A 25,951-nucleotide genomic window follows, 5' to 3' on the forward strand; every position below is an offset into this window, starting at 1 on the left:
CCATTTATGCTTAGATGGTGCTCATTACACCAGTCAACAACATTGTCGATCCCATCACAGTGGCACTAATGCCAGAGTCCCTCATGAGCAGACTAAGGATAAATGTATCATCTGAGAATTTTACAACATACTTATTTGGTTGAGAGCGAACACGGTCATTTGTAAATAGGGTGAACAAGAAAGGTGAGCTCACTCAGGCCTGTGGAGCCCCTGTGCACCACAGCATGTTTAAACTGTTGGGGAACTGTACCAGAAGACAGACTACTGTTGATAATGGCCAAGACCGATGTACCAATACTCGGGAGAACCTCCTGAAAGAAATGCGGAGGAACAGAGTCACAAGGGGAGCCAGATGGCTTTGTCTGGCAAACCACATCAAAATATATCAAGGACACGCCTTCAGAAACATTTGTGTTGGCAGACAAATGTCTTGGTTTACACTTTAACGGTTGTAAACATTTCAATCCACTCTCTCTCCGACAGACTGCAAGGCTATATTATCCCACTTTTTTTTTCACGTTAAGTGTGATTTTATTACTTTATTTAGCCCAGGAGTCACATGTGTAATTTTCTATCATGAACACCATCTCATGGGAAGATTGTTCATTTTTAGTTCCTTGTTTTATCTTACTAAGTTCTCGTCCTTTGCCACTCCTTTCCTTCCCATTCCCATGTAGATTTAGTCAGTAAACGTGCACATCATAAAACTTGCAGCGTCCTGTGTGTTTTTAAATAAAGATTTTCAATCTCAAAGCTTCAGAACTGAACTCAAAACGGACCATCTTCTATTAATTAATTAATGACTGCTTGCAAGAGGTTTCACATCTGTTAAAACTTTCAAATTCATTAAAAGAACTAGGATGGAGCCACTATTGGTGATTGAGTTTTTTAGAGGCATAAAACTCAGGCCAAAGTAAATAATTGACCCTTTATTGCAACACTGCCCTGGGATAACTTTACTTTTATTTTCTCTGCTTGTTTTTCCACTGCCTTGTTAAAATACACAAATGTTTATTTGAGAGCTACAGTTTTGTATTTCACCTTATGTCATCCATCCATTAAGTGAGACTCTCCTCACCAGGGTCGCAGATGTGTGTGTGTGTGGGGGGGGGGGGGGTATATACACACACATGTGTATATATATATATATATATATACATATATATATACACACACACATGTGTATATATATATATATATATATACATATATATATATATACACGTGTGTGTGTATGTACAGTATGTGTGTGTTTTAAAGAAAAGCGTGTACAGTATTTCCTGGTCTATAGCCATACCAGAAAGTGCCTCTCTGTAAACCAAATCCTTGAGAGCGCTCCATTCAGTACTGCTGATTGAATTAAGTTTGCTTCCTTTCCGGAAAAGCACATGACAGTCCCGGGATATTTGCTTGCCTTCTGAAGTGTTTGGATCATTTAACTGTATATTGTTTGACGCATCATGAATACAACCCGCTGCTTTATTTTAATGTTCTTGGCGGTTGGGGTTCCTGAGCTTTGCCTTGCTGGACCTCTGCATGCCCAATGCAAAGTGGAATGGTAAGGTTTCTTCTCTCTGTTTTGTTTTTTACATAATTGAATTTATGTTGTTTTTCTAACAAACTGCATGATGTAGCATACTGCCTCGTGTATCTTGTGGTTCACTGTGCAGCTGAGGTAAACCAAAGCACTGTTTGACATACTGTTAATTCACACAATATGTACAGTATTCCCATGTTTTGTTTTGCATGCTTTTGATATACCTGTATTTTAGTTGTGTGATATAATTCATAGTCCTGTATGAATTGTGAGGTGACACACTTGCTGAATTCCGAATATTCTTTTCAGTTTAGATATTTATCTCAAAATGGAGTGATTCCCAATTTACAGCAGCTAAATTATGAAAGGGAGAAGGTAGAAGACACAAAGTGGCTATTTTTATAAAGAGTTTTGTAAATCAAAATTAGGTATTTTGATTTTTTTTTCCATCTTATTTCAGTGCGGGCAGCGTTGTTTCAGTTCCTTATCAGTGACGGTCCTGTAACTGACTAGGCTGTCGTGTGCCTTTTGCTCGACATCTGCTCAGACCAGGGGTGGGCAAACCTTTTGGCTCGGGGGCCACATTGATTTCTAAATTTGAGAGGTGGGCCAGGTCAGTACAAGATATGGTACATATAAAAAACTGTGTATGTTGACAGTCCATACCAAACATCAACAGAACAAAAGCATTAACATATTGCCATACTTTTTTTAATGAGAACAGTGAAACAACAATGTTATATGTCCGGTATGAACGTCCAAGAATGTTAACATGTGTGACAACACAAGCAACAAAGTGCAACAATATATTGCCCCAAAACTGCAGCATGCAGTACAGGTGTATGAAAAAATAAAATAACAAAGGTCAGACTATTTGCTACAAAATGAGATGAGTAAAATACCTAGTGCAGTGGTCCTCACCTAGAAATGCTGCATGGGCTGCCGGCCAGTCTCAAGCAGACTCATTATTATTCGCATGAGAGCAACCCCATTTAATAAAATATAATAATAATAATGCATTTTATTTAAAAGCGCCTTTCATGCCACCCAAGGACACTGTACAGACAATAAGAAAATACAATGTAAAAATTAGTAAACGAGATATATAAAAACAGGACATACAATCACAAAACATAGGAAATGGAAGAGCTATGTGTTGTAGGCAATCCTGAACAGGTGTGTTTTTAGACGGGACTTGAAAGTGGAAAGAGGTGTGCAGTTTTGTAGGTCCGGAGGTAGGTTGTTCCAAAGCTTTGGAGCAGCGTGACTGAAGGCTTTGGCTCCCATGGTGCTCATTCGGGCAGGGGGCACTGACAGGCGGAGGGAGGACGAGGATCTGAGGGAGCGAGAGTGGATATGCACCTGGAGAAGGTCGGATAGGTAAGGAGGGGCCAGGTTGTGGATGGCCATATATGTATATAGAAGCAGTTTGTAATTGATGCGATGTTGAACAGGGAGCCAGTGGAGCTGTTGGAGAACGCGGGTGATGTGCTGCTGGGAAGATGTTTTTGTGATGATGCGAGCAGAGGCGTTTTGAACCAGCTGGATTTTATGGAGGGACGTTTGAGGTAGGCCGAAGTGGAGAGCGTTGCAGTAATCAAAACGGGATGTGACAAGACTGTGGACAAGAATAGCAGTGGTGCGGGGGGTGAGGGAAGGGCGAAATCTGGTAATATTGCGGAGGTGGAAATAAGCAGTGCGGGTGATGGTGTTGATATGTATATCGACTCTTAACCTGGGGGAGGGGGACACTAGGGAGCTGTTAATGTTGAAGGAAAAACTGTTTACCGTATTTTCACGACCATTCGCCGCACCGTATGGTTGGGCGCAGTCTCATTAATGGGTGCTATTTTTGTATTTTACACATAGACAAAACGCACTGGCTGCAGTTTTAAAGTGGTAAAACATACGCCAGCTTAAACATACGGCATGCATGCATGCACGCTAAAAACACGTTAGCTTGAAGCATACGGTAGCATGCCAAGACATACAGATACAAGCTAAAAACACGTTTTTAAAAAGGCAACGGAAGCAAAACTGAGTTCCGTTGTATTTTATTTTGCGATCGTACAATGTACTCACGTTTTTCAATCAATCATCACCCAAAAATCCATCAAAGTCCTCATCCTCTGTATCAGAATCGAACAATTGTGCAAGTACCGGTAATTCATCAAAAACACCGTGTTCCCTCTCGATGTCAGAGTCACTCTCATTGCCATGTGGCTCCACAGAAATGTGCCGGCTTTGCCAAAAACTCGAACAACAGTGCAAGCAGACACGTTCGTCCAAGCTGCCACAATCCATTCGCAAATTGTGGCGTAACTCGCCCAGCGCTGCCTCTCACTCTTTGTAAAGTTGTGTTTGCCATCGATCATTCATTGTTCCCATGCCGTTCGCAACTTTACTTTGAACGCCCGGTCGCAACTTTACTTTGAACGCCTGGTTGATGCCGATGTCCAGGGGTTGGAGTTCTTTAGTCAAGCCTCCGGGAATAACGGCAAGCTCAGAGTTCATTTGCTTGACTTGGTTTTTCACCGGTGCTGTGAGATGGGCACGCATGCTAAAAGAATAACCGATGGCTTGAAGTTTGAACTGAGCTTCGTAGGCGTGTCTCTTTGTAGAATTTATTTTCGGGGGTTCTTAATGTCACGTCCCGTGTTTGCCAGCAGGGGGCGGGCTTTCTGCCCGCCGTTTACACACCTGTCACCCATTTGGGAGTAATTGCTCAGCCTTTATTTGGACGCTCTGGCAGTCTAGTCACTGCCGGAGAATTCCACGCCGCGCTAATATTCTCTCGCTCAAATTACTATTTGGATTATTCGTTGCCTCTTAGCCTTGTGGCTGTCATTACGCGCCATTGTTCCTATTACGTACGAAATTTATATAATCGTCTAATCAGACCTTCCTTGCCATTTGTTTTCGCAAGCGTTTTCTGTTGTTCCCTTTATTCTATCCCTGGTCCTTATTTTGACCAGCGTTTTTTGTTTTTCTCCCTGTCGGGTATTTTGTGTTCGTCATTAAAGACTCCTTTTGTTCTCTGACAAAATCTCTTTTTGTGTCTGCTATTTCGGGGATCCACCTTTCAGTTATTTTGTCCTGCACGAAGCAATAATTCCATCGCTTCGGGCACAACGTGACACTTAGAAACCAAAACTGAAGTTGTTTTGCAACAATGCACATTGCCACACTCTATACGGGTGTTGGTACCTGCTTAGGGCGTCCCTTTAGCGTCCACTTACACGGCCACCCTTCACTCATTGGCGGACTTCTCCCCCGCATGCCTCTCCTCTCTCACGTCTGCCTTCTCTCTCTCTCTCTCTCTCTCTCTCTCTCTCTCTCTCTCTCTCTCCATACATGTATATATACACGCCCACCCTTCACTGGCTGGCCAACTTCTTTGCCGCATGCCTGTCCACAGTCACTTCCGCCTTTTCTCTATAAACATAAGTCGGCTGTCAGTCATGTTTTGGAACTCAGCGCTGTATCTGTAGGTGATGTTTATTTATTATGTACACGGAGATAAAGAGTAATGGTACACTCTCACTCTCATTGGCGGATTTCTCCCCCGCATACCTTTCCTCTCTCACGTCTGCCTTCTCTCTCTCTCTCTCTCTCGCTCTCCCTCTCCATATATGTATATATACTGTCACCTCCCGAGTTTGCCAGCAGGGGGCAGGCTCCCTGCTGGCCACCTGCGCACCTGCCTTCCATTTGTAGCTAATTACACAGGCTTTATTTGGACGCTCTGGCAGTTGACTCACTGCCGGAGTATTCCACGCCGTGCCAATTCTCTCGCTTATTCCCACTCTATTCGTTGCCTTGAAGCCTTGTGGCTGTTATTGCGCGTCTTTATATCCGCTCGTGTTAGATTATCTCGTTCACCTATAGATTCTCCTTGCTATTTTTCCGCAAGCATTTTCTGTTGTTCCTTAATTATTTCCTGGTCCTTATTTTGACCAGCGCCTTTTGTTGTTCGCCCAGACGGGTATTTTGTGTTTGTATTAAACCTCCTTTTTTCTCTGACAAACCTTTTTTCTGTGTCTGCTATTTCGGGGATCCACTTCTAGTTTTGTTGTTGTACACTAAGCGATTATTCTATCGCTTCGGGTACAACGTGACATATACACGCCCACCCTTCATTGATTGGCCGACTTTTTTGCCGCATGCCTGTCCACAGTCACTTCTGCCTTTTCTCTATATAAACAGCGTGTCGGCTGTCAGTCAGATTTGGGAACTCAGCGCATACACAAGACGCTCTGCATCATAAGGCGTCCTGTCCATTTGGGAGAAAATTTAAGACTTTTAATGGCACCTAATAGTCGTGAAAATATGGTACTTTGGATAAAGTGGATTTGGTGACAAGAAGGAGGACTTCAGTTTTATTAGCATTTAATTTAAGAAAGTTTGTTGTGAACCATGTTTTGAGTTCGGAGAGGAAAGAGGTGAGGGAGGGGCGTGGGAGTATGGAGTTTGGCTTGCAGAAGAGGTAGAGCTGGGTGTCATCAGCAAAGCAGTGAAAGTGGATATTAAGTTTGCGGAGGATTTGGCCAAGAGGTAGGAGGTAGATGATGAAGAGAAGGGGACCTAGGATAGATCCCTGTGTCCTAACATCACCATCATTCAGGTCTATGCACCAACATCTACATATGATGACAGTGAGGTGGAGGATTTTTATGATCAACTGCAAGCGGTCCTAGATCAAACTCCAAATAAGGACATTATTATTGTGCAAGGGGACTGGAACGCAAAGGTTGGAGAAGACGCTTATTCCAACTGGAAAGACACATGTGGTCCATATGGCAACAGCGAGACCAACTACAGAGGCCTAATGCTTTTGGAGTTCGCCAGGTACAACAACTTGCTGCTGGCGAACACACTTGGTACCCATAAAGCCTCCAGAGGATGGACCTGGCACAGCCCCTGTGGAGAATGCCACAACCAGATCGACGACATCTTGGTCAAGAAACGCTTCTGCTCAAGCATTAACATCGGTGGGACGCGCAGCTTTCCAAAAGCAGATATTGGATGTGCGTATTGTGATTGATACAACTTGAATCATCACTCGTCTGATCAATCCAACCTCATCGTGGCTTCGTCCACAGGCTAACTCCGGTAGCAGGTGCTAGCTTATGCTAACCAGCTCCCACCACACCAGCTTTCCTCCCCGACATGGGGCGCAAAAACCTCCTCGCCCCACCTGCTTTTAAGTCCATACTCCCAACGTTCTGCCAACATCCAGTGGCAGGACTGCTGCAGGATTCTGTCGCATATCTTCTCCGGATCCGGTGGATTGCACCGGAGCCTCCGCCACCGGATCTGCACCATCATCCGGACATCGCTCGCCTACCTCGATGTCGCTACATCCACCACGGGTCGCACAGATAAGTCAAGCAAAAAAACTCCGGCTTAATCAACTCGACCTGGTCTACTTCTCGACGCAGCAACATTAACTTGAGTGTCTCTACAAGAAAACTGGTCTCACCATCGATAAGGACATGTACACCACTCAAGAACTCTCTTCTCTGTCATGAACAAATTCCTCTAGCCACCAAATTCTCTCCCCCTCACCTGTACTCCACAGCAACCTACAACTCCTTAATACAATACTTCAATGACAAAATCCTCAATATTCATCATCACCTCCATCAAAACCTGATAGCTCCCTCCCCATCTGAACTTCCTTCTCCTTGTCATCCCTTTCCAGTTTTGTTGCACCCACGACTGCTGAAATATCCAACCTCATTCACAAATCCAAGCCAGCTTGATCTTCTCCCTTCATCCCTCGTCAAATCCTGTCTCCCTTCACTGCTTCCCCTCATATTTGCCATTATTCACTCCTCACTTTCTTGTGGAATTATCCCATCACTTTTCAAAACCGCTGCTGTTACCCCCATACTAAAAAAACACGGTTCAGACCCCAATAACTTCGATAACCTTCGCCCCATCTCCAACCTTTCATTTATCTCTAAGATCCTTGAAAAAACTGTTGCTGCTCAACTCCCCTCATACCTATCCCTCCACTCCCTCTATGAACCTTTTCAATCTGGTTTCCGCCCCCGCCACAGCACAGAGACCGCCCTAATCCGAATTGTAAATGATCTCCTAATAGCAGCTGATCCTGGTTTAGTCTCCATTTTCATCCTCTTAGACCTGAGTGCCGCCTTTGACACCTATTCTCACCCTATCCTCCTCAATAGACTCTCCTCCATTGGTTTCTCCCACACTGCCCTCAGTTGGTTCCACTCCTACCTCAACGGCCGCACTCAGTTTGTCCAGCTCAAATCCTTCACTTCAACGCCCTCCCCAGTCATCACAGGTGTACCCCAGGGATCTATCTTAATAATAATAACAATAATAATAATAATAATAATAATAATAATACATTTTATTTGTGGGCGCCTTTCTAGAAACTCAAGGACACCTTACAACAAGCAGTTAAAATCACGAGTACAATGTTAAAAACAACATCAAATAAGATAAGAAAAAATACAACAAAAATAAATAAATAAATAAATAAAATAATGGGTTTTTGGTCCGAGTGAATAGGCTTGTCTAAACAGATGTGTTTTGAGGCTGGATTTGAAATTTGTTAATGAGTCTGAATTACGAAGGTCAGCTGGCAGTGAGTTCCAAAGCTGGGGAGCAGAGCGACTGAAGGCTCTATTTCCCATGGTGACGAGGCGAGCAGGGGGGACAGAGAGGAGGACAGAGGAGGAGGAACGAAGAGAGCGGACAGGCATAGGAATATGGATGAGGTCAGATAGGTATGGAGGGGCTAGGTCATGAATGGATTTGAATGTGAGGAGCAGGATTTTATATTGAATGCAGTGTAAAATGGGGAGCCAGTGGAGATGTTGGAGGACAGGTGTAATATGGTTTATGTATGGTGTGAGTGTGATAATGCGGGCGGCTGAATTTTGGACCAGCTGAAGCTTAGGGAGGGTTTTTTGAGGGAGACCAAACGGAAGGGAATTACAGTAATCGAGTCGCGAGGTGATGAGGGTGTGAACAAGTATAGCAGTGGACTGAGGAGTGAAAGAAGAGCGGAGCCAGTGGATGTTTCGAAGATGATAATATGCAGAACGAGTGATGTGGTTGATATGTGAGGTGAAGGAGAGGGTGCTATCAAGGATGACACCCAGACTCTTGACCTGAGGGAAGGGGGAGATGGAAGAGCTTTCGAAGGGAATGGAGAAATTGTTTATTTTGTTTAGGGTGGATTTGGTGCCAATGAGGAGGAATTCAGTTTTATTGCTATTCAGTTTGAGGAAATTTGAGGTGAACCAAGATTTTAATTCCTGCAGGCAATTGGTTAGGGAGGATGGTGGGAGTATGGTATTAGGTTTGGTAGAGATGTAGAGCTGGGTGTCATCCGCGTAGCAATGAAAGTGAATGTGATGTTTCCTGAAGATATTACCAAGGGGAAGAAGATAGATTAGAAACAGCAATGGGCCAAGGACAGAACCCTGAGGAACACCTGAACTGAGGGGAAAGGGGTGAGATCTAAAACGTTTGAGCTGGATAAACATGGTGCGGTCAGAAAGATAGGAGCGGAACCAGGAGAGGGGGATGCTGGTGATGCCAATGGAGGAGAGCCTGTCGAGGAGGATGGAGTGAGAGATGGTGTCAAAGGCTGCACTGAGGTCAGGCAGGAGGAGGATGGCGAGTGAACCGTAGTCAGCAGAGAGAAGAAGGTCATTGCATATTTTGAGGAGGGCAGTTTCGGTACTATGGAGGGGATGGAAGCCAGATTGAAATTGTTCGTAGAGGTTATTGGAGGAAAGATGGGTGTGAAGTTGAGCAGCTACTGTTTTTTCTTTTGATATGGGACGAAAGTTGTTCAAGTCGGAGGGATCAGAGCCAGGTTTCTTCAGTTTGAGTGGGGCCAGGATATTGAGAATGTTATGGAGGTTTGTATTGTAGTGTGTCAAAAACTCATCTGTTGTAGAAAGACAATCAGTACTGGGGAGGTTGTTGATAAGTGATTCTAAATTGTCCGGGTTAATGTCCTTGATTTTACGGAAATGTATAATGCGTTGTGGGTTGGATTTGAAAAATGACAGGTTAACATTGAATGAAAGCAATAGATGATCTGTGTATTGGAGGAGATCGGTTTTACAGTTTGTTGGTGATAATCCAATACAGCAGATCAAGTCCAGAATATGTCCTTTACTGTGTGTGGAAAAGTTGACATACTGTTGAAAACCAAAACTGTCCAGGCAGGAGAGAAGTCTTTGGTGAGTGAGTTATTGATATTGTCCATGTGTATATTAAAATCTCCTAAGAGAATCACATTTGGTGATAGTGTATACAGATGAGTGAGGAGTGTAGTAATGTCAGTGATAAAATTCTTGTTTGGTTTTGGTGGATGGTAAATAGTGGCAATCAGTGTGGGAGTTGATCCAGAGAGCTGTAAAACTGTAACTTCAAAAGATAAAAAAGCAGGCACATTTACAGGTGCAAATTTCCAATCCTCGCGCAGAATCATCGCTAGGCCGCCTCCCCTCCCAGTCGTGCGCGGCACAGCGTGATAAACAAAGACCGGTGGCGTAACTTCATTAAGAGTACCATAATCATTTGGCTGCTGCCAGGTCTCAGTCAGACACAGAATGTCAAACTCGCGGTCTGTCAGGAGGTCGTGGACGAACTGGACCTTGCGCGTAAGGGAGCGGATGTTCAGTAGGCCAATGTTGACAGCAGTGCAGCTGCGAGCGACCGCGATGCTATCCGACCTCGGGACGCGTGTCAACACAGAGGCATCCGCATGGCGTCCGGTGTTCTTCCGTGGGCGGCGAGCGGTGGACCAGAACGACCTGATGGAGCTGGAGTTGTCGTATTGATAGTTTCGGCGTGAGCCCCGGTGAGTGCACCTTCGCAGGGGCACGTAAAGGAGGTCCGGGTGTTGGAGCAGAGCAGGCGGTGGTGGACCGTGTGGATTAAAATTGAGTTTGAGCTCAGTGGCTGCATATTGGTCAAGCGCTTCCAATGGGTGGTGGAGAACACACAGAACGAACCAGCAGTAAGCAAGCCACTCACAGCTGATCGACATAGCCGGACCGGAGTAATGAAGTCGGGAAGCATCAACAGGTAACAGGTAAGCTAGCCGCTAGCCGCAACTCAACGACAACTCAATACTCGATGACAGGTAATGACAGTTTGGCCGAGTGTGGATTAATCATTGTTCACTCGGTGACCATAAAAGCAGGTCGACATAAAATATGTCGGCTATAAAAGATCAAAAAATTTACTTAAAAATCAAAAAATCACGGGGAGTAGCGGCGTCCAAAATTCGCCAGTGTTCAGTCCGGAAGTGACGTCGATCTTAAGGGCCCTTCTCTTCATCATCTTCCTCCTGCCCCTTGGTCATATCCTCCGCAAATTTAATATCCACTTTCACTTTCACTCTCACCTTTCCTGCAAACCAAACTCCATACTCCCACCCCCCTCCCTCACCTCTTGCCTCTCCGAACGCCAAACATGGTTCAACAAACTTTCTTAAATTAAATTCTAATGAAGCTGAAATTCTCCTTCTTGGCACCAAATCCACTTTTTCTAAAATTAACAGTTTCTCCCTTAGCATTGACAGTTCCTCAGTGTCCCCCTCACCTCAGGTTAAGAGTCTGGGTGTCCTTCCAGTCACATAACAACACCATCATCCGCAGTGCTTATCTCCACCTCCGCAATATTAACAGACGTCGCCCTTCCCTCACCCCCGCATAAGGGTGTGGAAAATAATCGATATAAATCGATACATCGATGCGCATGTGCGCGATGCGAGTGCAGCGGCTCATTCACTGGGTACGATGCGATTCATGGGTGAAATCGAGATTCATCACGATGCATTGGTGGGTATCGGTAAAATCCGATTCAAGCGCCGTTTTATTCATGTTAAACGTCACCTATCTGCCCTTTCCTAGGCGCAATGAATGCACCATCATTGTTTTGCGTTTTGTGTTGAATACGGACGGTAGCCGTGCGTCACATACAGTCCAGTACACAACTAGCGAAACACTATGAAAGTTCGCGCAAGCAGCAGCGAGGAAACTACAGTATTTAATGCTTCCGCAACATTCAGATCTTATGTTTGGAATAATACGGCTTTGAAAAGAAAGACGGAAAGGTGACAGTCGTGCCTGTGGTGGTCGGAGCACTCGGGGCAGTGACCCCCAAACTAGATGAGTGGTTGCAACAGATCCCGGGAACAACATCGGACATCTCAGTCCAGATAGATGCAGTGCTGGGAACAGCAAGGATACTGCACAGAACCCTCAAGCTTCCTGGCCTCTGGTAGAGGACCCGAGCTGAATGAGGGACGTACACCACCCGAGGGAGGGGAGACGAGGAATTTTATATATATATATATATATATATAGGAATTTTATAGATAGATAGAGTGATTGTTTTTTTGTTTTGTTCTTGCTGACATAAATAAATTGCATTTTAGGGGACCTAAACTCACCAAACTGCACACTCATCGGGCCTGGTGAAAATCGTTTGGCCTCAAAAATTGGCAGGCATGTCTTGCACCCTCAGACATACAAAAAAGTCCTTTGCAGCCACAGACTGAAACAAACAAGAAGTGAGCAATGATTTTTTTCATGTCATGAAGTGGTGGTTGTGGTGGTGGTGGTGTCCAAAAATACAAACAGGAGTACTGTACACTGGAAAATTACTAACTTGAAGTCCTCAAAAAAAGTCCTGGAAATCACAATGAAGCCAAAGTAACATAATAAACCCGAGACATTAAAACAAAATATGACAGGAGCTGAGCACACAGACACACGCAACTCACAATGACCCAGCAAAGGTGGCGACAAAAAAGGGGACATAAGGGAACAAAACCAAATGTAACCAGACAGAAATATCACAGGCCATACTTTTGCACTCTTGCCCGAGAGGATTCATCTGATTGACCAAAAAATTTGTCCATACAGTTCCAATATCTGGGACAACAGGGAAATAATAAATAAATCTGATATGAGAGGAGCAGGGCATGAAAATTGGTGTTAATCCATTCGCCACAAAGGAGAAAATTCTTAATAGCTCCCCTGCACATGCTCCCAAAAAATCCCAAACTTCATATGTGTATAAATAGTTGCGTCCTGAAGACATCTTTATCATACTATTCTGTTATACATATAGCGCCACCAAATGACAATAACATTTTTTTTACTTTTTACTGCACTGCACAGGGACTATTAAATACATCCAAGTGAAACATTTTTTTGTGAATCTTAGGCCATTACGGTGAAGCAAACTGATTATTCTGCATGACAATAAAAAATTCCTTAACTTGACCCAGATGCCCGAGGACATCTGGGGACTTATTTTTCATCATAGTGGTAGCACTTACTGGCTAAAGTATATATGTTTTATTCTTGGTGTTATTCTCCTTGCATGTTGACCAGATCGATCTCATATTCACTCATAAAAGTGTTTTGGCCTTCATGATTTTGCAACAAGAAGTTTGTGAATTTTTACAAAACTGTTGCTATGGCAACTTGAGGTTCGACAATAAAACAATGCTGAGTTTGTGCGTCTAAACATGCACGAAAACAGGGGGGAAAAACACCTGGCAAAATCATCAAGATTTTATTCGTTTATTGTGCAACCTTTTTAAAAAATTGCTCACTAGAGGCCACTACAAATTTTTAACGATGCAGCCCGGTTATACATGTCACCTCGATTTACAAAAATTGTGTTGCATATGTAACAGGCCTACAAAAACGTCTCTTGGAACCATATGCCAAATCTAACAAAGTCCACAATTTTTAATTTACTATTTTGGCATCACCATGAAAACAAAAGTTGCTATAACTTGACCCACATGATCAGATCATCAAAAGATTTCTCACATTTTCACAATCGTACAGGTATGAAGACATCTACAAACTTGTTTTTCATCAGAATGGTAGCTATGCTATATGTTTTATTCTTTCATGTTTTACCCCCAGCAGATTAACAAAATTGACCTAATATTTTCTCTGAAGATTTTTTCGGCCTAAATAATGTGGTGACACAACTTTTGTAGAAAATCCACATAGGCATGGGGAGAATATGCAAACTACACACCGAAAGGCCACAGCCTTTTTGAACCCTGGACCTCTGCACAGTGAGGTCGGCATGCTAACCAGTCACCCACTGTGCCAACTTGGGCAAATTATTCCAGGCAATATTATTTGTAACATTGAACATTATAGTCATACAAGTAGATGTTAAACCAGAATCAGAATCATCTTTATTGGCCAAGTATGTAGAACACACAAGGAATTTGTCTCCGGTATAACACGCTGCACTAGTATCATCGTAAACAACAAAATCATTGAACCATTTTAGAGTAACCAGTAGTTTTGTAGTACAATTTTGTGGTGCAAGAAGAGTGACTACGTCAGTGACTGTTTAAGGAGTTAATGGCTAGAGGGAAGAAGCTGTTTAAGTGTCTACTGGATTTGGTGCGCATGGATCTGTAGCGTCTGCCTGAGGGGAGTGGCTGAAAAAGGTGGTGGGCAGGGTGCGGGGGATCCAGGAGGATTTTCCGTGCCCTTGTCTTGATTCTTGCAGTGTGCAAGTCCTTAAGAGTGGGTAGGGCGGTGCCAACGATTTTTTCTGCCGTCTTAACTGTCCGTTGAAGTCGGATTTTGTCCTTTTTTGTGGCGGCCCCAAACCAAACCGTGATGGAAGAACACAGGATTGATTCAATGACTGCCGTGTAGAACTGCCGTAGCACCTCTTGTGGCAGGCCATGCTTCCTCAGCAGCCTCAGGAAGTACATCCGCTGCCGGGCCCTTTTCAGGATGGAGATGATGTTGACTTCCCACTTCATGCCCTGGGAGACTGTGATTCCCAGGAACTTGAAGGTCTCGACGGTTGACACAGGGCAGTTGGAAGTGTGAGGGGCAACTGAGGAGAAGAATGTTTCCTGAAGTCCACAATAATCTCTACAGTCTTGAGCGTGTTCAGCCCGAGGTTGTGTCGGACGCACCAGAGCTCCAGCTGCTCCACTTGTTGGCGGTACGCAGACTCGTCGCCGTCTTTGATGAGACCGATGACCGTGGTGTCGTCTGCGAACTTTATGAGTTTGACAGCTGGATCTTTTGAGGTGCAATCGTTTGTGTAGAGAGTGAAGAGCAGTGGCGAGAGGACACATCCCTGTGGGGCTCCAGTGCTGGTGGTGCGTATTGATGATGTTGTTGCTCCCAGTCTCACCTGTTGTGTCCGTCCCGTCAGGAAGCTGAGGATCCACTGGCAGATCGTAGGGGACACACCGAGGTGGAGTAGTTTGGGGGTGAGGAGTTCCGGGATGATGGTGTTGAACGCAGAGCTGAAATCCACAAACAGAATCCTTGCGTAGGTCCCTGTGCTGTCGAGGTGCTTGAGGACGTAGTGCAGACCTATGTTGACTGCGTCTTCCACAGACCTGTTTGCCCGGTAGGCAAACTGGAGAGGGTCCAGCAGGGGTCCAGTGACGTTCTTTAGGTGGTTTAGCACAAGGCGTTCAAAGGACTTCATGACCACAGACGTCAGGGCGACAGGCCTATAGTCGTTCAGTTCCGATGTTGCCGATTTCTTGGGAACTGGGATGATGGTAGACTGTTTGAAGCAGCACCTCACACAGCTCCAGGGATCTGTTGAATATTTGTGTGAAGACCGGAGCCAGCTGGTCAGCGCAGACTTTCAGGCAGGGCACTTTGTCGGGCCCCGGAGCTTTCTTGATCTTTTGCTGCTTGAAGAGCCGTCTCACGTCCTGTTTGTGGATCTGTAGTGGAGAAAAAGAGGGTGGGGGGGTAGGTAGAGTGGTTTCTGGTAGAGGTGGGTGTGTGTGGGAAATGGGGGTGTCCTTTTCAAATCGGCAGAAAAACATGTTTAGTTCATTAGCAAGACCCTTATTGTTCACTGTTTGGGGGGATGGCATTCTATAGTTAGTGATTGCTTCTTTGTGATTGCTTGTTTCTGTCCGGCACATGGCAGTGGGGTAGGTAGAGTGGTTTCTGGTAGAGGTGGGTGTGTGTGGGAAATGGGGGTGTCCTTTTCAAATCGGCAGAAAAACATGTTTAGTTCATTAGCAAGACCCTTATTGTTCACTGTTTGGGGGGATGGCATTCTATAGTTAGTGATTGCTTCTTTGTGATTGCTTGTTTCTGTCCGGCACATGGCAGTGAAACGATTCTCTTAATAACATTGGTTGTTTTTCCTTCATACAGGTATTTTGGGATACCATGTCAAACGGTTTATAAATCCCTGGTTTTACAAATAAGGAAGTGGGAAACCACGGCTGGCTGCAGGCAGGGTGGACAACGGTGCTTGTACAAGGTTGGATGTGCACTAAGATCAATTATTTTTATAATACAAATGTAATATTTCCTTTTTGATGATACTGTACTTATGTCATTTCTTCAATAAACATTTCAATGTAATTCTGACAGTGTAAATTTTATGTGGTTGGCTCTTAATCATATACTCTATCTGCTTGTGCCTTCCAGTTACAATCTGCCTCAGTCCACTTTATAGCCGCCAAACACATCACTCCTGTGAAGAGATATACTGACGTCATTCATTTCCGCCTACTTCCCTATTATTTTCACACTGTCTGTCATGTTTCGGTAGGTTCCCACTCACCTTGAAACTATTTTACAACATCTGAAACTATTACCTGCTGTCTTTGAATTAATTGAATTGAATTGACGTGAATGTCTTGCTTTTGCATCTGTCTTCTCATTCCCCCAGTGATTATTTTTTTGGTCATTATTGTGTCATTGTATGATCTGTCCCCAGGCCATGTCAATCTCTGAGACCTGGTATATCATTGAAGACCATGGCACAAACTACTGCAACCTATACAACCTCATAGAGGGTAAGAACAAAAAATGCGCAATTTCCCCAAGCATCATCTTTGTGCAGAGTCCAACCAGGTTTTGAGCAACAACGGACGATCGTGCCAAGTTGGCCTATTTCATGAACTTGATCCATTGCCGAGCACGGAAGTGGGCCAATTCCTTGTGAGAGTCAAAATCAGAAACATTGGAATCATTTGCTTCTTTTTCTGAGGAGATGCTTAAAGTCTTTGATATGCTCTTCATTCATCAGTCTTCAGGCAAACAGCCATGTCATCATGAGCTCTCAGTCAGCTGCAGCCTATATGATCGAGTTCAGGACTTCAGCCTCTGAAAGTGAATCGAATGAGGCTCAACAAAAAACAGCTTTGGTTTGCGGACTTTAAGATCAAGTGTCTACTTGGGATGAGTCTCTCTAGCAGTTAATCTCATTCATGATTTGGAATGACAATGGTCTGAGAGAATGTTGCAGAGTGCCAAACCTGCCCGCACTTTCTCCCCACGCACTGCTGTTCCTTGACATGTTCCAAACCTGTCAGAAGCTTCAAAATGCCTACTGCTGGGAAGAACCCATGCAACTGTCTCCTCCCTCGATAACCCAGTCTTCTTTCAAGTGATGGTAGATTTAGGGACAGACGACAATTTTATTGATAGAAACTTTGTTACTCATGATAAATTCTCGTGTCCGTTTTTGACTCGTCACGACCAGTCGATGGAAGACCCCTAGCGACTGCGACATTTCTGACTGCTTCGCTCTCTCTCTGACTCTCTCTCTCTCTCTCCCTCTCATATACAGTACCTAACTGCTTCTCTCTCTCTCTCTCTCTCTCTCTCTCTCTCTCTCTCTCTCTCTCTCTCTCTCTCTCTCACCATTTTGGGAAAACAACAGGAGTACATCAGGTTTTTAGTCATCCCTTCTCATTCTTCCTCTACCTGAGTTAAAAATTCATAACCCGGACAGACTGGGTGTCCCCGTCCATAGGTAGTTGGAGCACTTTGTTCATGCTCATGGTTTGCGTTGTGCATTGCCAACATCCCATCCTGTTCTTCACGTTTCTCCTCAAAATCTTTCTTCTGTTCATCCCACACATGATGACGTGGTGAGGTGTTTAGTAAGTTTCAGGCGTGTTACCTTCCTCCTCCACCCATTTTATGGCTGTGCCATTGACTTACTATCCGGCCCCGCCTTCCCGTAGACTTTGCAACATGGTACGCCTCGAGAGAGAGGCCATGGAGAAGTATATCAGTGACTCTTTGGCTGACTGCATTATCCGTCCCTCTTCTGCTCCTACTTGGGTCTAGGTTTGTTTCCTTTATGGGCAAAAAAGACAAGACACAATGACCATGCATTGATTTTAGAGGACTAGATGACATCACCATCAAGAATAGGTATTCACTCCCCTTAATCGATCCCTCCTTTGAGCCTCTCAATCAAGCCACAATTTTCACAGAACTCGATCTTTGCAACTCTGATTATTTAGTGCGAAATTGGGAGGCAGGTGGGTGGAAGGCAGCCTCAAAGATGGCTCTTGGCCACGTTGAATATTTGGTGATGCTTTTTGGTCTCACGGATGCTCCAACTGTGTTTCAAGCATTCATTAATGACATTCTCCGAGTAATGCCTAATTTCCATCGCAGCCTGTCCACATAGATTATCCAAACCGCTTTTGCTTACAAGGGTCAAGGGGCATGCTGGAGTCTATCCGAGCTGCCATTGGGTTGTAGGCAGGGTACACCCTGTGTTGGTTGCTCGCCAAATATGGGAGAGTGGAATCGTTAACCATATTAAAATGTCCTCCATACAGAATCGGATCTCCAGCAAACCTTGGTAGGAGTACACTCACATAACACTGATAGACTCTGCTAAGAATGCAGCTTCATTAAGGTATGACTATTCACGAATGTGTGTTTTTGGTTTTATAAACGACCTGAAATTATAATTTATTTACCATCCTTGTGAACACTTTGTTTTCTTATACAATGGATACCTCTCACTGATCGAGTGCCTGGTGCAAAAAATACTTGTCCCAACCCATTTCATTTTTAATGTAGGCCAGGGGTAGCCAACCCGAAGCTCGCGAGCCGCATGTGGCTCTTTCGCTGCTTCAATGCAGCTCCCGGGCTTTCACACGACAAGCATTGAAAACGCCTCAGCAGTGGTGATGCCATTCAAATAAGGCGCTAAGTACACAAAACGTACTACGTCAGCCTATCATCAATCCCGTGACTTGATTGACATAGAGGGAAACCAATCAGATTACTGCATCATCGCTCATGAGCAGACAACGACGCTAAGCGCTAAGCTAGTCATCGGCAGTGGCGATGCCATTCAAACAAGGCGCTAAGTACACAGAACATACTACGTCAGCCTATTATCAACCCCGTTACTTGATTGACATAGAGAGCAAGCAATCAGATGACTGGATCACTGCTCATGTGCAAACAACGGGCGCTAAGGGCTAAGATAGTCAGCGAATTACCTCTGATTTTAAGGCAGGTGTGCCTAATACGTCGATCAGAATCGACCGCAAGGGGTGGGAGGAGGAAATGGGTGGGAAAAAAAAGATTTGTTTGTTTGTATCTTAAGCGTTAATTTTTGGCCCGTTCCAACTGTTGCTCATCACAGTGTGCGTGCATATGAGCGCACACGAGTGCGTGCGTGTGAGCGCATGTGTGTATATGCTTGCACATGTATGTTTGTGGGAAGTTAGTCGCTTCAAAAGTCAATCTTTGGCCAAAAAAGTGTGTGTTTGTGTGTGTGCGTGTGTGTGTGTGTGTGTGTGTGTGTGTGTGTGTGTGTGTGTGTGTGTGTGTGTGTGTGTGTGTGTGTGTGTGTGTGTGTGTGTGTGTGTGTGTGTGTGCGTGTGTGTGTGTGTGTGTGTGTGTGTGTGTGTGTGTGTGCGTGCGCACGCGCGAGAGGGAGGGCATGATGCGGCTCTTTGCAGGAACAGGAAAAAAATTGGCTCTTCGTCTCTGACTGGTTGGCCACCCCTGATGTAGGCATTTCAGGCTCATCAAAATGAATCTCTTGAAGCAGTGCCACATTACATGAGAGTGATTACAGGTGTGAGAACATGATGGTGTTTAACGCCATTAAGAAAAAAAAATCCTTGTCTCACCCCTCGGGTGGTGTCCGTCCCTCATTCAGCTCGGGTCCTCTACCAGAGGCCAGGGATCTTGACTGTTCTGCGCAGTATCCTTGCTGTTCCCAGCACTGCACATTTCTGGACTGAGATGTCCGATGTTCCCGGGATCTGTTGCAACCACTCATCTAGTTTGGGGGTCACTGCCCCGAGTGCTCCGCCCACCACAGGCACGACTGTCACCTTTGCCTTCCAGATTCTCTCTAGCTCTTCTCTGAGCCCTTGGTATTTTTCGAGTTTCTCGTGTTCCTTCTTTCTGATGTTTCCATCACTTGGGACCGCTACATCCACTACAATGGCTTTCCTCTGCCTGTCATCTATGATCACGATATCTGGTTGGTTCGCCATTACCATCTTGTCAGTCTGGATCTGGAAATCCCGCAGGATCTTCGCTCTGTTATTCTCCACCACCTTTGGAGGTGTTTCCCATTTTGACCTTGGGGTTTCCAGTCCATACTCCGCACAGATGTTTCGGTAGACTATGCCAGCCACCTGGTTATAGCGTTCAATGTAGGCTTTCCCTGCCTGCATCTTACAGCCTGCAGTTATGGGTTGGATTGTCTCAGGTGCCTCTTTGCACAACCGACACAGGTTGGTATGTTGAGACCTGCAGTCTTGTGCGACTGTTCTGTCAACCCGGAGCTGATGTTTGGCTCCTCTGGTATCTCTACCAATGCCCTTCTGTGCTTCGCTCATGTATTGATCCGCGTGTCCACTTATCTATCGTCTCAGGTGCATCTTTGCACAACCTACACCTTGTCTGGTGTGGTATATCTGGGCCTCAATGGCTCTGGTGCTCAGGGCCTGCTCATGAGCAGCCAGGATGAGTGCCTCTGTGCTGTCCTTCAGGCCATCCCTCTCTAGCCACTGATAGGACTTCTTAAGATCAGCCACTTCAGTTATGGTCCGGTGGTACATCCCGTGTAGGGGCTTGTCCTCCCATGATGGTCCCTCTTCCAGCGCCTCATCTTCTGTTCCCCATTGTCTGAGACATTTTCTGAGTACGTCATCCATTGGAGCCTTCTCCTTGATGTATTCATGGAGCTTGGATGTTTCATCCTGGACAGTGGCTCTCACATTCACTAGTCCCCGGCCTCCTTCCTTTCGGCTTGCGTACAGTCTCAGGGTGCTGGATTTGGGATGAAACCCTCCATGCATGGTGAGGAGCTTTCGGATCTTAACGAAGGCTCTTAGGGTCCTGTTCACCTTCTACAACTCCAAGCATTCAGTGATCCAGTGGTCTGAATCTTTTCCTTTGGCCACCTTATTATTCTTGCAGGGTATCTGATCACTGGCATGGCATAGCTGTTTATTGCCCGTGTCTTATTCTTGCCATTGAGCTGGCTTCTTAGGACTTGCCTCACTCGCTGGAGGTATTTGGCCGTAGCCGCTTTCCTTGTTGCCAGTTCGAGGTTGCCATTTGCTTGTGGTATACTGAGGTACTTGTTGCTGTGTTACAGATAGATAGATAGATAGATAGATAGATAGATAGATAGATAGATAGATAGATAGATAGATAGATAGATAGATAGATAGATAGATAGATAAATAGATAGATAGATAGATAGATAGATAGATAGATAGTTCCTTGTCTCACCCCTCGGGTGGTGTCCATCCCACATTCAGCTCGGGTCCTCTACCAGAGGCCAAGAAGCTTGAGGGTTCTGCGCAGTATCCTTGCTGTTTCAACACTGCATTTTTCTGGACTGAGATGTCCGATGCTGTTCCCCGGATTCATCCAGTGGGGGGGTCATTGCCCTGGGTGCTCCTACCACCACAGGCACGACTCTCACCTTTACCTTCTATTTCTCTAGTTTCTCTTGTTCCTAGTTTCTCGTGTTCCTTCTTTCTGATGTTATCATTACTTGGGATCGCTATTTCCACTACAACGGCTTTCCTCTGCCCTTTATCTACGATCACAATATCTGGTTGGTTTGCCATGACCATCTTATCAGTCAGTATCTGGAAGTTCCACAGGATCTTTGCTCGGTCATTCTCCGCCATCTTTGGAGGTGTTTCCCATTTTGACCTTGTGGTTTCCAGTCCATACTCTGCACAGATGTTTCGGTAGACTATGCCAGCCACCTGGTTCTGGTGTTACATGTAAGCTTTCCCTACCAGCATCTTACACCCTGCAGTTATGTGTTGGATCGTCTCAAGTGCCTCTTTGCACAACCTACCCCTTCGGTCTTGTCTGGTGTGGTATATCTGGCCCTCTATAGCTCTGGTGCTCAGGGCCTGCTCCTGAGCAGCCAGGATCTGTGTCTCTGTCCGATCCTTGAGGCCAGCCCTCTCTAGCCACTGATTGGATTTCTTGAGATCAGCCACTTCAGTCATGGTCCGATGGTAATCCCATGTAGGGGCTTGTCCTCCCATGATGGTCCCTCTTCTAGCACCTCATCCTCTGTTTCCCATTGTCTAAGACGTTCTCTGAGTATGTTGGATCTGTTGGAGCCTTCTCCTTTATGTATCCATGGAGCTTGGATGTTTCATCCTGGAGAGTGGCTCTCACGCTCACTCGTCCCCGGCCTCCTTCGTTACGGCTTGCGCACAGTCTCAGGGTGCTGGATTTGCATGGTAAGGAGCTTTCGGGTCGATGGTAATGTGCAATCTTTATGGGTAGAGAATTCCATGGCGGTACGACGGAGTTCATTCCTAATATCACCGTATTCTTGTGGTTTTTGGATGAGCTCGACTGGTAAATCCTAGTGGATATAAAATGATTTTCCTTTCCAAGTCAGCCTCTTCTTGCTGCCAGTTCTCAAGACGTTATAAGATCAGATAAGATAAAAACAAACTTTGTCTCACACTAGAGAAACTCGCAATTTACTGCATCATAATTTTGAAAGGAAGAAAAACAAAAATACTTGCATGCACACCAATAAATTAAAAAATGAACTGTACTCAGTACAGAATTAAATATAAGATATAAAACATAAAACATAAGCATATATGCATCTGCAAAGTAAGGGTGTGGAAAATAATCGATATTAATCGATACATCGATGCGCACGTGCGCGATGCGAGTGCATCGGCTCATTCACTGGGTACGTCGCGATTGACGTGTGAAATCGAGATTCATCACGATGCATTGGTGGGTATCGGTAAAATCCGATTCAAGCGCCGTTTTATTCAACGTCACCTATCTGCCCTTTCCTAGGCGCAATGAATGCACCATCATTGTTTTGCGTTTTGTGTTGAATACGGACGGTAGCCGTGCGTCACATACAGTCCAGTACACAACTAGCGAAACATTATGGAAGTTCGTGCAAGCAGCAGCGAGGAAACTACTGTGTTTAATGCTTCCGCAACATTCAGATATTATGTTTGGAAATACTACGGCCTCGAAAAGAAAGACGGAAAGATTGATAAAAGCTCCGTAATTTGCAAAGAATGTCGCACTACGAAGCCATACAAGGGCAGCATCACAAATATGCAGACCGCTTAAAACGATGGCACCACATCACCGACAAGTTTCCCCCCGCCTACCCGTCCAGTTCCTCGTTGGACACCGGAGAAACTCTTGGCAAACCAGGTCAGGATCAGAAAAAAATTGCCTCTTATTTTGGGGGTCCCCTTGCAGCTCACTGTGACCGCGCAAGGAAAAACTATGGATGACTCTTTTGGACATTTCATTTTGACACTCAGTGAGAGTGGTCCGTGTACGCTACAATACACACAGCAGCTTTGAGGCGGTGATTGCCACATTGTTTCAATTGTAATTTTTTTCTGTCCTATGGAGATGGATATTTCATATAAGACACTCAGTGAGTCGTTTGTTTGTGTTTACACTACAGCAACAGCTGTGAGTCTCAGGTGCCAAATTGTTTACATTTTCTTTGCACAAAACCCAATTGTGAAAGGGCTTAAATAAGTTGTTTTACACATTCTACTGTTTATAAGGAATAAAGTGGTCTACTTTTTGCAATACCATACTGAATTCCATCTTTTTTTAAACTTTTTTTCTTTGCGTATTTGCATCATGTTTAATTGCACAATATCACAACAAATTGCACTGTATTGTATCGGATTGCATTGATTTGAACTAAATGTGTATCGCGTCGTATCACATCGTGAAATCAGTGAAACGTATCGCATCGTGTCGCCAGAAAATTCCATGTATCGTATAAGTATTGAATCACTGGTAGTGCATCGAGATGTGTATCGAATCGTCCTCAGTGCTGAGATTCACATCCCTACTGCAAAGGTGGCTGTTCTATTTAATATGGGTGAGTGGGTGTGAGTCCAGGTTTTCAGGTGCGTCTATTCAATAGCCTAACAGCAGTCGGCAGGAACGAGTGGCAGTACCTCTCCTTCTTGCAGCGCGGGTGTATCAGTCTCTGTATAAGGGAGATGCCCAGTGCTGTCAGGGTAGCCTGGAGGGGTGGGAGGTTTGTCCATCATAGCTGTTAGCTTAGCTAGTATCCTGCTCTTGCCCACGACCTCCAGAGTGTCCAGGGAGCAGAACAGAGCTGGCCCTCCTGATCATTCTATCAGTCTTTCTCTGTCACGGGCTGAGATGCTGCCTGACCAGCAGACTATGCCATAATGAATGGCTGAAGCCACCACAGAGTCATAGAGGTCTTAACGAGTGATCCCTGAACAACAAAAGACTTCAGTTTCCTGATCAGAGCATCCGTGTTGGTAGACCAGTCTACTTCAATGTTGAGAAAAACACCCAGGTAATTGTAGGAGGTGACCCTCTGTATGGCCATACCCTGGATGGTCATCGGTGCAGGTGAGGACTGTTTCCTGCAGAAATCCACAACCAACTCCTTCATTTTCCCGCGTTTCCCGGGTTTCCTCCATCAGTTCTCTGTTCTCCCAATCATCTCTGTCCGTAATGAGGCCTATAATCACGGCCTGAAAAGGAATAGAGCTAGGACAGTCCACTGCGGCGCTCCAGTGCTGCAGAGAAGCCTGTTAAACACACAGCTCTGTGCCTTTACATACTGTGGCTAGTTTGTGAGGTAATCTGTAATCCATAATATGAGGTGGTGGTACACTCCGGCATGTTGTAGTTTGTCCCCCAGCAGGTTGGGCTGGATGGTGTTGAAAGCACTGAAGAAATCAAAGAACATGATCCTCACAGTGCGCCCAGCCTTCTCCAGGTGTGACAGCACCTAGTGGAGCAGGTAGGCGAGGACGAATCTCTCCAGCGTCTTCATTAGGCCAGACATCAGCCCCACTGGTCGGTAGCTGTTGAGCTCCTTCGGGTCTTGGGCACTGGGACCCGGCATGAGGTTTTCCACAACTGTGGAACTCTGCCCAGCTTCAGGCTCAGGTTGAACATGTGCTGGACAATGTCACACAGGTGGTCGGAGCAGGTCCTGAGGAGCTGGGTCCCGATGTGGTCCGGACCTGGTGCCTTCCTCAGCTTGAACTTCCTCAGTTGGTTCCTCACCTGCGCTGTAGTGACAGACAGGCAGGAGTCAGGAGGAGGAGACAGACTGGGGGTTGGAGGTGGGGAGTTTCCTAAGAGGGCAGTTGTTTGTTTGGTGTTGGGAGCTCGTCATGAGAGTCGGTGGGGAGGGGAGGTCCACAGTGAGGGGCGGTCATGAGAGCTGCTGCAGGGGGTGCAGGCTGGGGGGAGGGACAGACATCTGGTCAAACCGGTTCAAAAACTGGTTTAGCTCGTCTGCCCAGTCCTTGTCCCTCACAGTCTTTGTATTTGGGCTTTTGTGGCCTGCAGTGGTTTTCAGGCCTCTCCAAACATGAATGACATTACTGTCCACACAGGGAGGCCGGAGCTGTAATTGAACCCGGTACCGATGCACTGTGACGTCGACGCGCTAACCACTGGATCACCGAGCTGCCTTAGTTTGTCTTGTCTGGAAAATGTTGAATGCCAGATTGTTGCACCCAGGCCGGTGGCTCTTCATCACAGAAAATTTGTTTCTATGCCATGAGACATATGTGTTGCTTCCTCTCCTTTTTTTCCTGCCGAGTTCTTTTCCTGGCTGTCCACGCTGGCTTTTACCATACTGATATATTGAATCTGGCAGTGATTTGAACCAGTATTAACATACTTAAATTCAGGAAACCTTCCAAATCTCTTTTGGGTCTTCTAAAGTAACAAGAAAGATCGAGCATGGCATCTGTCGCGTATCACGTGAGCAAACTTTCTGCATCCTGTTTTTCGACCGATACGACACCCTGTGTACTCAATATACCTTCATGATCCAGCAAAATAGCCTCCCCATCAATAACAATTTTGGATGTCATTTTTTCACCAGGTAGCAGTCTGACTGAGGCCAGAGGTTACAAGGAGATCACCAGCGACTTTCTATGCACCCAACGCTCTTCCGCCAACTGTACAGTCTTTTGACTTCTGATTACAAAAATAACAGGGCTACACTATATATATATATACTTGGAGTCGGAAAGACATAAATCTACGAAACTTCAAAAAAAAAAAGGCATTGATTCAACTCCTGATG

General features: G+C 45.3%; 2 protein-coding genes across 2 annotated transcripts in view; both read left to right on the forward strand.

Moving 5' to 3' along the window:
• LOC127612093 (uncharacterized) overlaps nucleotides 1–11,896 on the forward strand; it is a 76,624-nt gene extending 64,728 nt beyond the window's left edge. The window contains exon 2 of the mRNA XM_052083074.1: nucleotides 11,866–11,896. The gene's annotated coding sequence lies outside the window, so the exon portion shown is untranslated. The remainder of the gene's footprint in view (nucleotides 1–11,865) is intronic.
• Nucleotides 1,268–25,951, forward strand: LOC127612107 (uncharacterized). The gene is made up of 5 exons (XM_052083091.1): nucleotides 1,268–1,558; nucleotides 15,739–15,847; nucleotides 16,018–16,137; nucleotides 16,310–16,388; nucleotides 25,748–25,951. The coding sequence occupies exons 1-5, from the start codon at nucleotides 1,461–1,463 to the stop codon at nucleotides 25,837–25,839; spliced, it is 498 nt and encodes a 165-aa protein (XP_051939051.1). The 5' UTR covers nucleotides 1,268–1,460; the 3' UTR covers nucleotides 25,840–25,951.

The sequence above is a fragment of the Hippocampus zosterae genome, chromosome 12 (assembly GCF_025434085.1).
Source record: "Hippocampus zosterae strain Florida chromosome 12, ASM2543408v3, whole genome shotgun sequence".
Classification (NCBI taxonomy): domain Eukaryota; kingdom Metazoa; phylum Chordata; class Actinopteri; order Syngnathiformes; family Syngnathidae; genus Hippocampus; species Hippocampus zosterae.

Excerpts from the sequence above, each read along its gene's own strand:
- LOC127612107 (XM_052083091.1), top strand. The coding sequence starts at position 1,461 with ATGAATACAACCCGCTGCTTTATTTTAATGTTCTTGGCGGTTGGGGTT. Across the intron at positions 15,848-16,017 it reads GACAACGGTGCTTGTACAAG|TTACAATCTGCCTCAGTCCA; the intron begins GTTGGATGTGCA and ends TGTGCCTTCCAG. Across the intron at positions 16,138-16,309 it reads ACACTGTCTGTCATGTTTCG|GCCATGTCAATCTCTGAGAC; the intron begins GTAGGTTCCCAC and ends ATCTGTCCCCAG.